This window comes from Oncorhynchus kisutch, linkage group LG26 (assembly GCF_002021735.2).
Source record: "Oncorhynchus kisutch isolate 150728-3 linkage group LG26, Okis_V2, whole genome shotgun sequence".
In the NCBI taxonomy this organism is placed as follows: domain Eukaryota; kingdom Metazoa; phylum Chordata; class Actinopteri; order Salmoniformes; family Salmonidae; genus Oncorhynchus; species Oncorhynchus kisutch.
Genome location: NC_034199.2, coordinates 33076951 through 33089614, shown reverse-complemented (window position 1 = coordinate 33089614; position 12664 = coordinate 33076951). Strand labels below are relative to the sequence as shown.

The 12664-nt window shown below is 46.9% G+C and overlaps 1 protein-coding gene across 1 annotated transcript in view; it reads left to right on the top strand.

Moving 5' to 3' along the window:
- Window positions 1–12100, top strand: part of LOC109870730 (receptor tyrosine-protein kinase erbB-4) — a 532057-nt gene extending 519957 nt beyond the window's left edge. Inside the window, 10 exon segments of the mRNA XM_031805951.1 lie at window positions 5013–5168; window positions 7208–7283; window positions 7430–7576; window positions 8330–8427; window positions 8566–8736; window positions 9967–10183; window positions 10338–10472; window positions 10990–11078; window positions 11344–11961; window positions 11963–12100. Of these exon segments, the coding sequence (XP_031661811.1) occupies window positions 5013–5168; window positions 7208–7283; window positions 7430–7576; window positions 8330–8427; window positions 8566–8736; window positions 9967–10183; window positions 10338–10472; window positions 10990–11078; window positions 11344–11961; window positions 11963–11998 (1743 nt within the window). The 3' untranslated portion in view covers window positions 11999–12100.
- The last annotated feature ends 564 nt before the right edge of the window (window positions 12101–12664 follow it).

The following is a 12664-nucleotide window of genomic DNA, read 5'->3' as shown; positions in this document are numbered from 1 at the left end:
CCACTTTGTCCTGTCTCCTCTGCCTGTCCACTGTATGTGTTTATCTTCTGCTGTGGTTTAGCTGAAAGCATTAGAACCTGCTTCCCTTCCCCTTGTCCTTTCTCCCCTCACTCTGCTATCACACACACACTCCCCTCACTCATACACACACACTGTTGTCCCATTTCATTTCCTGTTCCTTGCCCCCCCACACACACACACTCTCATTTGTGATAGGTAATTAACATTAAAGAATTGGCAAGCCATCCATTTTCCTTCCACTGCTTAATTGTCTTGAAAATGTAGGAGATTACAGAGAGCAAGAGATGTATGTTCAAATAAGACTGTGTCAGGACCCGTCAGCATCACGCACACCAGCTGGCTGCCACTGAACACACACACACACACACACACACACACACACACACACACACACACACACACACACACACACACACACACACACACACACACACACACACAGTCACACAGTTAGTCAGTGAAACACACACTCTCACAGTCTCACACACACACACACACACACACACACACAAAAATACTCTTAACGAAGCACTCACACACCTACCCCTCCACCACACCACACTCTCAACCTCTCCTATACCCAAAATCCTCTTCACTCTTTCTCCATTTCTCTATTCCTCCCTTCCTAACTTCCTACCTTCCTCCTTCCCTCCTCCAAAGAACACACAGAGAGCCAAGCAGTGTCCATATTTCTGATAGTCGTCTGCCTGCGTCAGAACAGAGCCATTCCCTTTCCCACCTCTGTGTTTAGCCTTCCATATCCACAGGTAATTGACTTTTAATGGACAATTAATGCTGAGCCATTCATCACACTGAATCTGAGCTGTGTTAAAGGGGGAGATACGAAGAGAGAGAGATAACGGGAGAGAGGGGGGTGGAAAGAGAAGGAGAGAGCTGGAGAGAGAAAGAGATGGAGAGTGAAGGAGAGAGAGAGAGCAAGAGAGAGAGGGTCTGTAGTGGATCGACAGCACAGAGGAGCAGAGGATAGACTCCCACTCTGACAGCCTGCTTTCGTTTCAGATGGATGGGTGACAGGGTTAAAAGAACGTTAGGATATGGCAGGGATTATCGTGGATGTCTGTGTGCGTGTGTGAGCGTGATATATTGTATCATAGCAGACACATCCCCTATACGAGGGCTATCACATCATTTCAATTCGGCATATGTAATGGAGAACATCAACACTAGCATTGACCCCCTCTCTTTCTTTCCATGCTGCTCTTCCTTCTCCTCTATCTCCCCCTCTCTCTCTCTTTCTTTATTTTTCACTCTCTCTTTCTCTCTTTCCACACTGCTCTTCCTCCACACTGCTCTTCCTCCACACTGCTCTTCCTCCACACTGCTCTTCCTTCTCCTCTGTCTATATCTCCCTCTCTTCCTCCACACTGCTCTTCCTCCACACTGCTCTTCCTCCACACTGCTCTTCCTCCACACCGCTCTTCCTCCACACCGCTCTTCCTCCACACTGCTCTTCCTTTGCCTCTGTCTATCTCTCCCTCTCTTCCTCCACACTGCTCTTCCTCCACACTGCTCTTCCTCCACACTGCTCTTCCTCCACACCGCTCTTCCTCCACACCGCTCTTCCTCCACACTGCTCTTCCTTTGCCTCTGCCTATCTCTCCCTCTCTTCCTCCACACTGCTCTTCCTCCACACTGCTCTTCCTCCACACTGCTCTTCCTCCACACCGCTCTTCCTCCACACCGCTCTTCCTTTGCCTCTGTCTATATCTCCCTCTCTTCCTCCACACTGCTCTTCCTTTGCCTCTGTCTATATCTCCATCTCTTCCTCCACACTGCTCTTCCTTCTCCTCTGTCTATCTCTCCCTCTCTTCCTCCACACTGCTCTTCCTTTGCCTCTGTCTATATCTCCCTCTCTTCCTCCACACTGCTCTTCCTTTGCCTCTGTCTATATCTCCCTCTCTTCCTCCACACTGCTCTTCCTTTGCCTCTGTCTATATCTCCCTCTCTTCCTCCACACTGCTCTTCCTTTGCCTCTGTCTATATCTCCCTCTCTTCCTCCACACTGCTCTTCCTTTGCCTCTGTCTATATCTCCCTCTCTTCCTCCACACTGCTCTTCCTTTGCCTCTGTCTATATCTCCCTCTCTTCCTCCACACTGCTCTTCCTTTGCCTCTGTCTATATCTCCCTCTCTTCCTCCACACTGCTCTTCCTCCACACTGCTCTTCCTTTGCCTCTGTCTATATCTCCCTCTCTTCCTCCACACCGCTCTTCCTCCACACTGCTCTTCCTCCACACTGCTCTTCCTCTGTCTATATCTCCCTCTCTTCCTCCACACCGCTCTTCCTCCACACTGCTCTTCCTCCACACTGCTCTTCCTCTGTCTATATCTCCCTCTCTTCCTCCACACCGCTCTTCCTCCACACTGCTCTTCCTCCACACTGCTCTTCCTTTGCCTCTGTCTATATCTCCCTCTCTTCCTCCACACCGCTCTTCCTCCACACTGCTCTTCCTCCACACTGCTCTTCCTTTGCCTCTGTCTATATCTCCCTCTCTTCCTCCCACACCGCTCTTCCTCCACACTGCTCTTCCTCCACACTGCTCTTCCTTTGCCTCTGTCTATATCTCCCTCTCTTCCTCCACACCGCTCTTCCTCCACACTGCTCTTCCTCCACACTGCTCTTCCTTTGCCTCTGTCTATATCTCCCTCTCTTCCTCCACACTGCTCTTCCTCCACACCGCTCTTCCTCCACACTGCTCTTCCTCCACACCGCTCTTCCTCCACACTGCTCTTCCTTTGCCTCTGTCTATATCTCCCTCTCTTCCTCCACACTGCTCTTCCTCCACACTGCTCTTCCTCCACACTGCTCTTCCTTTGCCTCTGTCTATCTCTCCCTCTCTTCCTCCACACCGCTCTTCCTCCACACTGCTCTTCCTCCACACTGCTCTTCCTCCACACTGCTCTTCCTTTGCCTCTGTCTATATCTCCCTCTCTTCCTCCACACTGCTCTTCCTCCACACTGCTCTTCCTCCACACCGCTCTTCCTCCACACCGCTCTTCCTTTGCCTCTGTCTATATCTCCCTCTCTTCCTCCACACTGCTCTTCCTTTGCCTCTGTCTATATCTCCCTCTCTTTTTCTCTTTATCTCTTTGCACAATGCTTTCCCTCTATTTTCTCTGCAGTGCCTGTTGGTATGGAAGACCTGTCTCAAACTCCTCTTCAATACCCCCCTCCACCCCCGCTTAGAGCGAGAGAGAGGGATGGGGAGAGAGTGAGAGATAGGGAGAGATAAAAAGAGAAAGATAGAGAGGGAGAAAGAGAGAAAAGAGAAAGAGCGAAAGTTTAAAATAAATGGGTGTGGAGGTGAGATGGGCAGTTCTGTCATGGTGTTTTCTTCTTTCTCCTGAGATGGCCCAAATGAGCCGGAGTAATTATAGCCTTACCATTGTAATCTCGCCTCTTATACCACCTCCCCCCTCCTCCTCCTCCTCCTCCAACTCCCCCTTCTCCCACTCACCCCCCCCCCCCCCCCATTCAACTAAATCCAATTTGTTATGGTTTCAAATAAGGCCTGTTCTCTGTTCTCTTGTTACTTTCGCCCCAAAGTACCTTCTCTTACTCTGAGACCAACTTAAATAGGTGAATTTGTTTTTCTTATTCTTCAGAGGCTGGGGTAATCTTGTAGCGATGTACAATGAGGACTATAGTTCTATAGCACTGGCGATATTAGTCCAGCCCCTGCTGTGGCTTTGGGATTGAATATCCTTTCATTGCTATGTGGCAGGGCCGGTCTGTGCATTTTGCTCTGCTATCGAAGTGGTAGACCACACAGCTCACAGACCGGAACAGTCGAGTGCGTAGTGCCAAGTGCGTAAGTGCGTAAAAATCATCTGTCCTCGGTTGAAACACTCACTACCAAGTTCCAAACTGCCTCCGGAAGCAACATCAGCACAATAACTGTTCATCAGGAGCTTCATGAAATGGGTTTCCATGGCTGAGCAGCCGCACACAAGCCTAAGATCATCATGCACAATGCCAAGCGTCGGCTGGAGTGGAGCAGTGGAAACGCGTTCTCTGGCATGATGAATTACGCTTCATATGGCAGTAAGTTCTGGGTTTGGCAGATGCCAGGGGAACGCTTCCTGCCCCAATGTATAGTGGAGGAGGAATAATGGTCTGTGGCTGTTTGTCATGGTTTGTGCTAGGCCCCTTAATTCCAGTGAAGGGAAATCTTATCGTTACAGAATACAATGACATTCTAGACGATTCTGTGCATCCAACTTTGTGGTAACAGTTTGGAAAAGGCCCTTTCCTGTTTTAGCATGACAATACCCCCATGCAAAAAGCGAAGTCCATACAGAAATGTTTTTTTCGAGATCGGTATGGAAGAACGTGACTGGCCTACACGGAGCCCTGACCTTAACCCCTTCGATCACCTTTGGGATGAATTGTAGCCAGGCCTAATCGCTCAACATCGGTGCCCAACCTCACTAATGCTCTTGTGGCTGAATGGAAGCAAGTCCCAGCAGCAGTGTTCCAACAATTAGTGGAAAGCCTTCCCAGAAGAGTGGAGGCTGTTATAGCAGCAAAGGGAGGACCAACTCCATGTTAATGCCCATGATTTTGGAATGAGATATTCTCAGAGAAAAAAAGACTCTCAGTCGGGTGGTATCGCTGCAAACTATCTATTAATTCAATTGTGTGTGACACTTCTTATTTAATTGTTCAAAAAAAAGTATGAAACTTTGCCAATATACTGTTATGAAATGGATTCTCCTTCTGAAGAGTCAAATCAATTATGATTTGATTATCAATTAAAGTTTTGCGTATCTGATAATATTGGTGATAGGTTTGTGTCCAAAAGATATGTTATGTTGTAACTGATAATGATGGTGATCATAATGATGATGATGATGATGATGATGATGATTATAATTTTTCTGATGATGATGATGATTATTTTTCTGATAATGATAATAATGATGACAATGTTTCCTCACTGTTCAGTAACAGTGTATGTGTGTTTTGCAGGGTATGATGTACCTGGAGGAGAGGAGACTGGTGCACAGAGACCTAGCAGCCCGTAACGTGCTGGTCAAGTCCCCCAACCACATCAAGATCACTGACTTTGGTCTGGCTCGGCTGCTGGACATCAATGAGAAGGAGTACAATGCTGACGGGGGCAAGGTAACATGGCCAGGAAAAGAGAATTTATGCTCCAAAAACATGACCTTATGCTTTTTCTCTGTTTCATACTCACTACTACTTTCTCCTCTCTGTCTGTTCTCTGTCACTTCTATTCTTTTAGATGCTTGTATTCCCCTCACCTTAGTGTACTGAGTAAATAGCACACACATCCTCCTCTTAAAGTAATCAATAGGTTGCTTCTCAAATGGAACCCTTTATAGTGCACTTATTTTGACCAGATCCCTATGGGCCCTGGTCAAAAGTAATGCTATTTATAGGGAAAGGGTGCCATTTTGGACACACTCAAGATAACCCAGTGAATCAGTTCAGCTGTTTAAGCTGCAGCCAGCCTCCTGCGATGTGATTCCCATCCCACTGTGTTGTGAGCTCTCTGTGGGGGGCAGCTCTTAGGCCAGGGGGAGAAAGTGCTGTTTCCTGCCTGGGTTAATTTATCTCCTCTCCTCTCCTCCTCTTTAAAAAGCCATGGAGCTTGTTCTATTGTATGATCATGATACTGTTAACCTCTAAGGGATGGGTGGCCCTAAACCGGGACGGTTGTTGCTAACGTGTGCTAATGTGACTAGAATGACGTTGTATACAACAGCCAACTTTCCGGGACATAGACATGTCTTATACAGGCAGAAAGCTTACATTATTGTTAATCTAACTGCAGTGACCAATTAACAGTAGCTATTACATTGAGTGAGAGTGCACAACAACAAAACACTTTTATCAAAGCAAATGGTTTGATACATTCAACTCTGAAGGTAATTAATGTACTTACATTCAGTAATAATGCTCTGATTTGTCATCCTGAGGGTCCTAGAGATAAAATGTAGCATAGTTTTGTTTGATAAAATCAATTTTTATGTTCAAATGTAGGAACTGGGGTCTACAGTTTGACCCCACTGCTGTCTCTGACTCCACACCCACCCCGCCCGGCCATCTAGATGGAAAGTTAGTGAATAAGCTAATGATCCATCATGTATGACATTCCTGGGAGTGTGTAAACTTACATTATTTATTACCATAGCATTTTTCAATGTTCGCTATAGTTATGTACTTGAAAATATATCAATTGACCAATTCGGCACATTTGGGCAAACTCCTTGCAGATTTGATACAGTAATATAATATACAGTGCCTTGCGAAAGTATTCAGCCCCCTTGAACTTTGCGAGCTTTTGCCACATTTCAGGCTTCAAACATAAAGATATAAAACTGTATTTTTTTGTGAAGAATCAACAACAAGTGGGACACAATCATGAAGTGGAACGACATTTATTGGATATTTCAAACTTTTTTAACAAATCAAAAACTGAAAAATTGGGCGTGCAAGATTATTCAGCCCCCTTAAGTTAATAATTTGTAGCGCCACCTTTTGCTGCGATTCAATTGAAACATGCTTAAATGACCCTGCAAAAATGGCAAAGGGTTTTCATATTGACAAAGATTTGTGCTGGTTTTAGAAGACTTTAGCACAACAGGAGCTCGATACTGTGGTTTTGCTGAAATAAAATGGTCTTTTTGTCTTTTCGTTTGAGTTATTTTAGCTCAGTGGGGTTTCATTCATATTTAATTTATCAAGTAAACATCCACTTTAACTGCCTTGTTGGCATAGTATTTGCAGCATATTAGCACACAGGCCTATATGGCATACAAACAGCTTTAGTGAAGGTTAAGTTGACCCCAAATGGATCAGTAAACAGATAGCAACTTTTCAGACTAATCTTGGTCTGAACAATACATCCGTAGTATTGTCCTGGACTTAAAAGCTCAATTGAAAATCTCAGGGAAAATAGCTTTTTACTCCAGAACTAGGCTTAAAACCAGCCCTTTGTTTTTTTTATTCAGTTCATGTTCTCCAACGTTGGCTAAAAAATAAAAGTTATTCTTCTCTTTACTTGTAGATGCCTGTTAAGTGAAAGCCATTTATGTGTAGCTACTTGCCTTCTTGCGTTGCGTACTTGCAGTACGTTGGGTATAAATTAGCCATTACTCATGAAATACAATAAAATATATGTTTCTCTTTACCTCCAGATGCCAATCAAGTGGATGGCCTTGGAGTGTATTCACTACAGGAAGTTTACCCACCAGAGTGACGTGTGGAGCTATGGTAAGGCTGGGCAATATCATCAATTTTATCAACCAATCAATCAATGTGTTTTAACAGTTAAGTAAGATCCCAGGTGAAATCATAAGATTTCCAATATATCTATTATGTTTGGCAAAAAAAACATTTAACCTTACATCATTTCTCAGGGGTGACAATTTGGGAACTGATGATGTTCGGGGGGAAGCCCTATGATGGCATTCCGACCCGGGACATCCCAGACCTGTTGGAGAAGGGAGAGCGTCTTCCCCAACCTCCCATCTGCACCATAGATGTATACATGGTCATGGTCAAATGTAAGCTACCCTGTATAACCTCTCTCTCTCTCTCTCTCTCTCTCTTGCTCTCTCTGTGTCTTGCTCTCTCTGTCTCTCTCACGCTCTGTCTCTTTCTGTCTCTTTCTCTGTCTCTCTCTTTCTGCCTCACTCTCTCACACACACACAATGCTGCTTTGACCCCAGCCATATAGTGTAGGATCACAGATGGTACAATGCCACCCTGTCCAGGCAGAGACACCATTCCAGCACTACCCTTGTGTTTCCTGGCTGTACTGTGCTGGCTGTGGCTCCTGTCTCTCCTCTGGCTGTGGCTCCTCTCTCTCCTCTGGCTGTGGCCCCTCTATCTCCTCTGGCTGTGGCCCCTCTCTCTCCTCTGGCTGTGGCCCTCCTCTCACACATTGGGGCCAGGGTGTTTCTGACTGACCAACAGCCTCTGTCACCTTCCTCCATGATCCTTTGCCCAATTTGTAGTACCCACGCCAACCTCTCCCTCATAAAATCGGTCAAAATCAAATCAAATGTTATTTTATTTGACACATGCTTTGTAAACAACAGGTGTAGACTAACAGTGAAATGTTTACTTACGTGTCCATTTCCACAATGCATAGTTAAAGATAAATATATAAAATAAAATAGAAATGGAAACTGTAGCAGCATGTGGGGGTGAGTGTGTGTGTGGTGTCAGTATGCATGTCTCTCTCTTGAGGAATCCTCCTACAGTATACCTTGTCCGTGTTCTCTATCTCTAAAGTTCTTTGTTGTCCCTTCCAGGTTGGATGATAGACGCAGACAGCAGGCCCAAGTTCAAGGAGCTGGCTGCAGAGTTCTGTAGGATGGCCCGGGACCCCCAGCGTTACCTGGTCATCCAGGTGACTTACCTTCCCCTCCTATACCCCTGCTTATCCTGGGGAGTAGCGTGAATGACACTCTGATGTGTGGATATCATGACTGTACAGTCATTTGTATGTCTCTCCCCCTCCTCCTTCTCCCCCCCCCTCCCCCTCCAGGGCGATAACCGTATGAAGCTGCCCAGCCCCAACGACAGTACGTTCTTCCAGAGCCTGCTGGATGAGGAGGAGCTGGAGGATCTGATGGATGCTGAGAAGTACCTGGTCCCTCACGCCTTTAATATCCCACCACTGGCATACACACCCAGGACACACGTTGATTCCAACAGGGTAAGGCTCCACTCTCCTCTCCCCTCTTCTCTTTTCTCCTATTTCTTCCTCTCCTCTCCTCTCCTCTCCTCTCCTCTCCTCTCCTCTCCTCTCCTCTCCTCTCCTCTCCTCTCCTCTCCTCTCCTCTCCTCTCCTCTCCTCTCCTCTCCTCTCCTCTCCTCTCCTCTCCTCTCCTCTCCTCTCCTCTCCTCTCCTCTCCTCTCCTCTCCTCTCCTCTCCTCTCTTCTCTCCTCTCCTCTTCATCCAACAGGTTAAGGACCTGTGTACAGAATGCCCTTCTCAGTATACATTCTATTATATTCTATAAAAATGATTTTTATTTCTCTTCCCTAACTTCTTTACTTAGAAGCTCAATGTCCTTTGATATTTAATCACAGTCGTATACAACCGAAGACAAAGATCACACTGAGCTACTCCATCATTCAACCTGTGTTCTCTTCATGATAAACTCCCCTTAAATTCTGCCTTAAAGTGTTTTCTTCTGATGTCTGTTTCGGATACATTGTGTTGACTGGTTGATTTCCCATGTTGGTTGGACTCATCTGTTGCACTGAAATTGGATTCCACTTCTCAGGATGTAACTGCAGTGTGTATTACCACAACATACAGTACATACACAGACAGAATCTTGTAGGGCTACGTAAAACCAAGAGCCACAGTATTTAGTGTGTTGTTATGGGTGATGAGGAGGACGAGAGGAGGAACAACAGAGGAGGCGATGGGACAGAAGAGGAGTGACAGAGGAGAAATAGTTACAGGGTAGAGGGTTCACAGTGTGAGCTCTGGAGTCTAGGAGAAGGAAGAGAGGAGGATGAGAGGAGTTGACAGAGGAGGAGTGATTCTGAGTGTGTAGCTATAAGGTGGAGGGTACACAGCGTGAGAGAGAGTCTCCTCAGTGAGTGCTGACTACACACCTGCAGACCACCGCTGAGACTGAGAGATCAGGAGGGGTAGGAGGTGACGGGGACGGGTATAGACCACTCAACCACAGGAGGGGAGAGGACAGGGGAGGATGGAGGAGGAGGGTGAAGGAGGGATGAGGGGGGAGAGTGTTGGAGCATGGGGAGAAGGGAGATGAAGGAGACTGACTCTCCCTTGAACCAATACTTTTGAACACAAGTACCAACACTCAGGAGTATGTATTAGAACCCTGTGTCCTCTTATGCCCCTGCAGAACCCACAGCCCATCAATGTGCACAGTACATTAAACCTCTCCTTGTTTCCCTACAGAACCAGTTTGTGTACCAAGACCCTAGTTTCGATATGGAGGACATGTTGGGGACCATCCCGCGAGTGCTGTCCCTGTCCCCAGGGGACCAGTCTGCAGGGGGGCAGGGTGGTAGCGGCCCGGAGCACCAACGCTTCGAGGACCAGCGCTGTAACGGCACACTGAGGAAGCAGGCAACTCCCCGGCCCGCGGGACCTCCTCGTTCAGACGGAGAACCAGGTGACGCCTCTTTTACGGCTGTTATTTTAGCTTCCTTGATGCTTAATATATTTTGTTGATTTTGAATATTTTTTTGTTTGTTTGTGTTTTATTTGCCTGCGTACAGCATTGAATTCCTATGTAATGAAAAACCCTATACAAATAAATTATTTAGCCTCAGGTGCAGTGGAGAGCAGCAGTGGACAGCGCTACAGTGCAGACCCCACCATCATGCTGGGGGAGAGAGGAGCTAGAGGAGACACCGACCAGGATGGATACCTGACTGCCATGAGGGAGAAGGCCACCTCAGGTACAACATGGTGTCACTATTCATTGTTTTCCTTTTCTCACGTGATGCCATGTACTACAGGGAGCACTTCTTAACTGTTTATGATGTCTTTCCTTGAAATAGCTTTTATCCACAGCCAAAGACTTAGATTTGTACATTTTGGTGCTTTTAGTTCTGAAGATTTGCAGTAACTGATCCAGTTAGACAAAAGACAAAAGTTCAGAAATTCTCAAATAGGTGAACTGTTCTGATCCTTTCCAATGAGCCTTGTCTGTTACCAGAGGGGTGTACTGTTCTGTAGTGTACCTGGTGATATCAGATTCCAAGTTTCATCATCTCCTTCTCTTTCTCACCCTTTGATTCAGACAGAGAGCTGTAGAGACCAAGGCTTACACACCATCGCACACACATAGAGGCATGTCAGATGCTAGTGAAGAGATCCGTAAGATCAAAATACTGCAAGCCTTCTGTTCATCCTTTGAAAGCATCTAACCTCTCTCTCTCTATATATATATATCTCTCTCCCCCTCTCTAACAGACTATCTCAACCCTGTGGAGGAGAACCCATTCGTGAGTCGTCTGAGGAATGGAGCTGCCCTAACCCTGGACAGCTGTAACCCCTATCAGGTCAACTTTTTAATTAGTATTAGGACTATTTCTTATGGACTGCTCGCTCCTGAATTTATACACCGTTTACTTTTTACTGTTATCGACATTTCCCCCTTTTTTTCTACTCTTTTTTTTATCTGGTAAAGTGTGTTTTGACTCCTGTTAATCCTGAGGAGTCATGACATCTACTACCCAAACACATGGAATTGTCATACGATAGTAATAACATGGACCATCTAGCTATTTGAAAGCACTTTGACTAAACTTTGACTTTACTTGACAGGTGGCTCCCAGCGGCCCCCAACAGGCAGGCTCTGGCCCCAGAGTGGAGGACGAATACGTCAACGAGCCCCTCTACCTCAATACCTTCCACAACCCCGGAGTTGGAGACTACAGTGACTACACCCTGAAGAAGAATGGGTTCACTGGGGGACACAACCCTGCCCTCGCCACCCTGGTAAGCCAACCAGGCGCCACTGGCCTCACCGCTGGTCAATCAGGCACCGCCCAGGCAGGAAACCCTGGTCACAGCGTCCAGGCAGCCCACGCCCATGGAGTCTCTGCACAACCAGGATACTCTGTTCCTCCAGGCCTCGGTACAGCCGGCACCCACCCAGCCCACCCCTCCCACCTAGCCCACCCCGGGTATACCCTTCACCCCGGCCTCACAGGCACCATCATGTTGGACAAGAAGAATAGACAAGACAAGAACAAGACTTTTGACAATCCAGAGTACTGGCAGCATAGCCTTCCTCCCAAGGCCACCCTGCACAACCCTGAGTACTTGCAGGACTGCAGCACACGCTTCTTCTACCGGCAGAATGGCCGCATCCGGCCCGCCGTGGCCGAGAACCAGGAGTACCTGACAGAGTTCGCCCTGAAACCTGGGACCGTGCTGCCACCCCCCACCCTACAGACAGAGGAACACTGTGGTGTAACGGGGAGGAGGATGAGGAGGAAAGAGGGTCTGGGCCAGGAAAGGTGGAAGACAAGGGGAGGAGGAGGGGAGGATGGGAAGTCCCTCTCTCACTCAGCCACACAATATTTACGTATCAATCCTGGTTCCCTTCACCAGCACTGGACTGACACATCTGAACTGACACTGGATTACAGTAACATTACAGTAATATTATATTATAAGACATAGTGCTGAGAGCCTCCCACCTTCTACGAACCCAGGACTGATGTTCTCCTCTCTGTCTGTCTATGTCCTCTACACTGGATTACAGTAACATTACACAGAAGTACTACAGTAATATTACAGTAATATACACTGAAAGTTTTCACAGATTCACCTGTAACCGAATACCCGAGACCCGATCCGAGACCCGAGAGGGGTCGGATCCAGAATTCTAAATAATGTCACGGGTCTGAGTCAGATTTGATATGATTGTCACGAGTCTCGGGTGTGTGTAATTTTAACTAACTTGTCCGGAGGACCCGTAAAGATCCAAACGCGACTGCTGCAGAAGAGAGGGAGAGAGAGAAATTGTGTAATTTATGCTGCTACTCTTGCCTTTCACGAGAGTGGTGCGTGTAGCTTGTTGTTGTTGTTGGCCAATCATAGGTCAATCATAGAGTCTCCGTGTGGGGCTAAAGTTAGG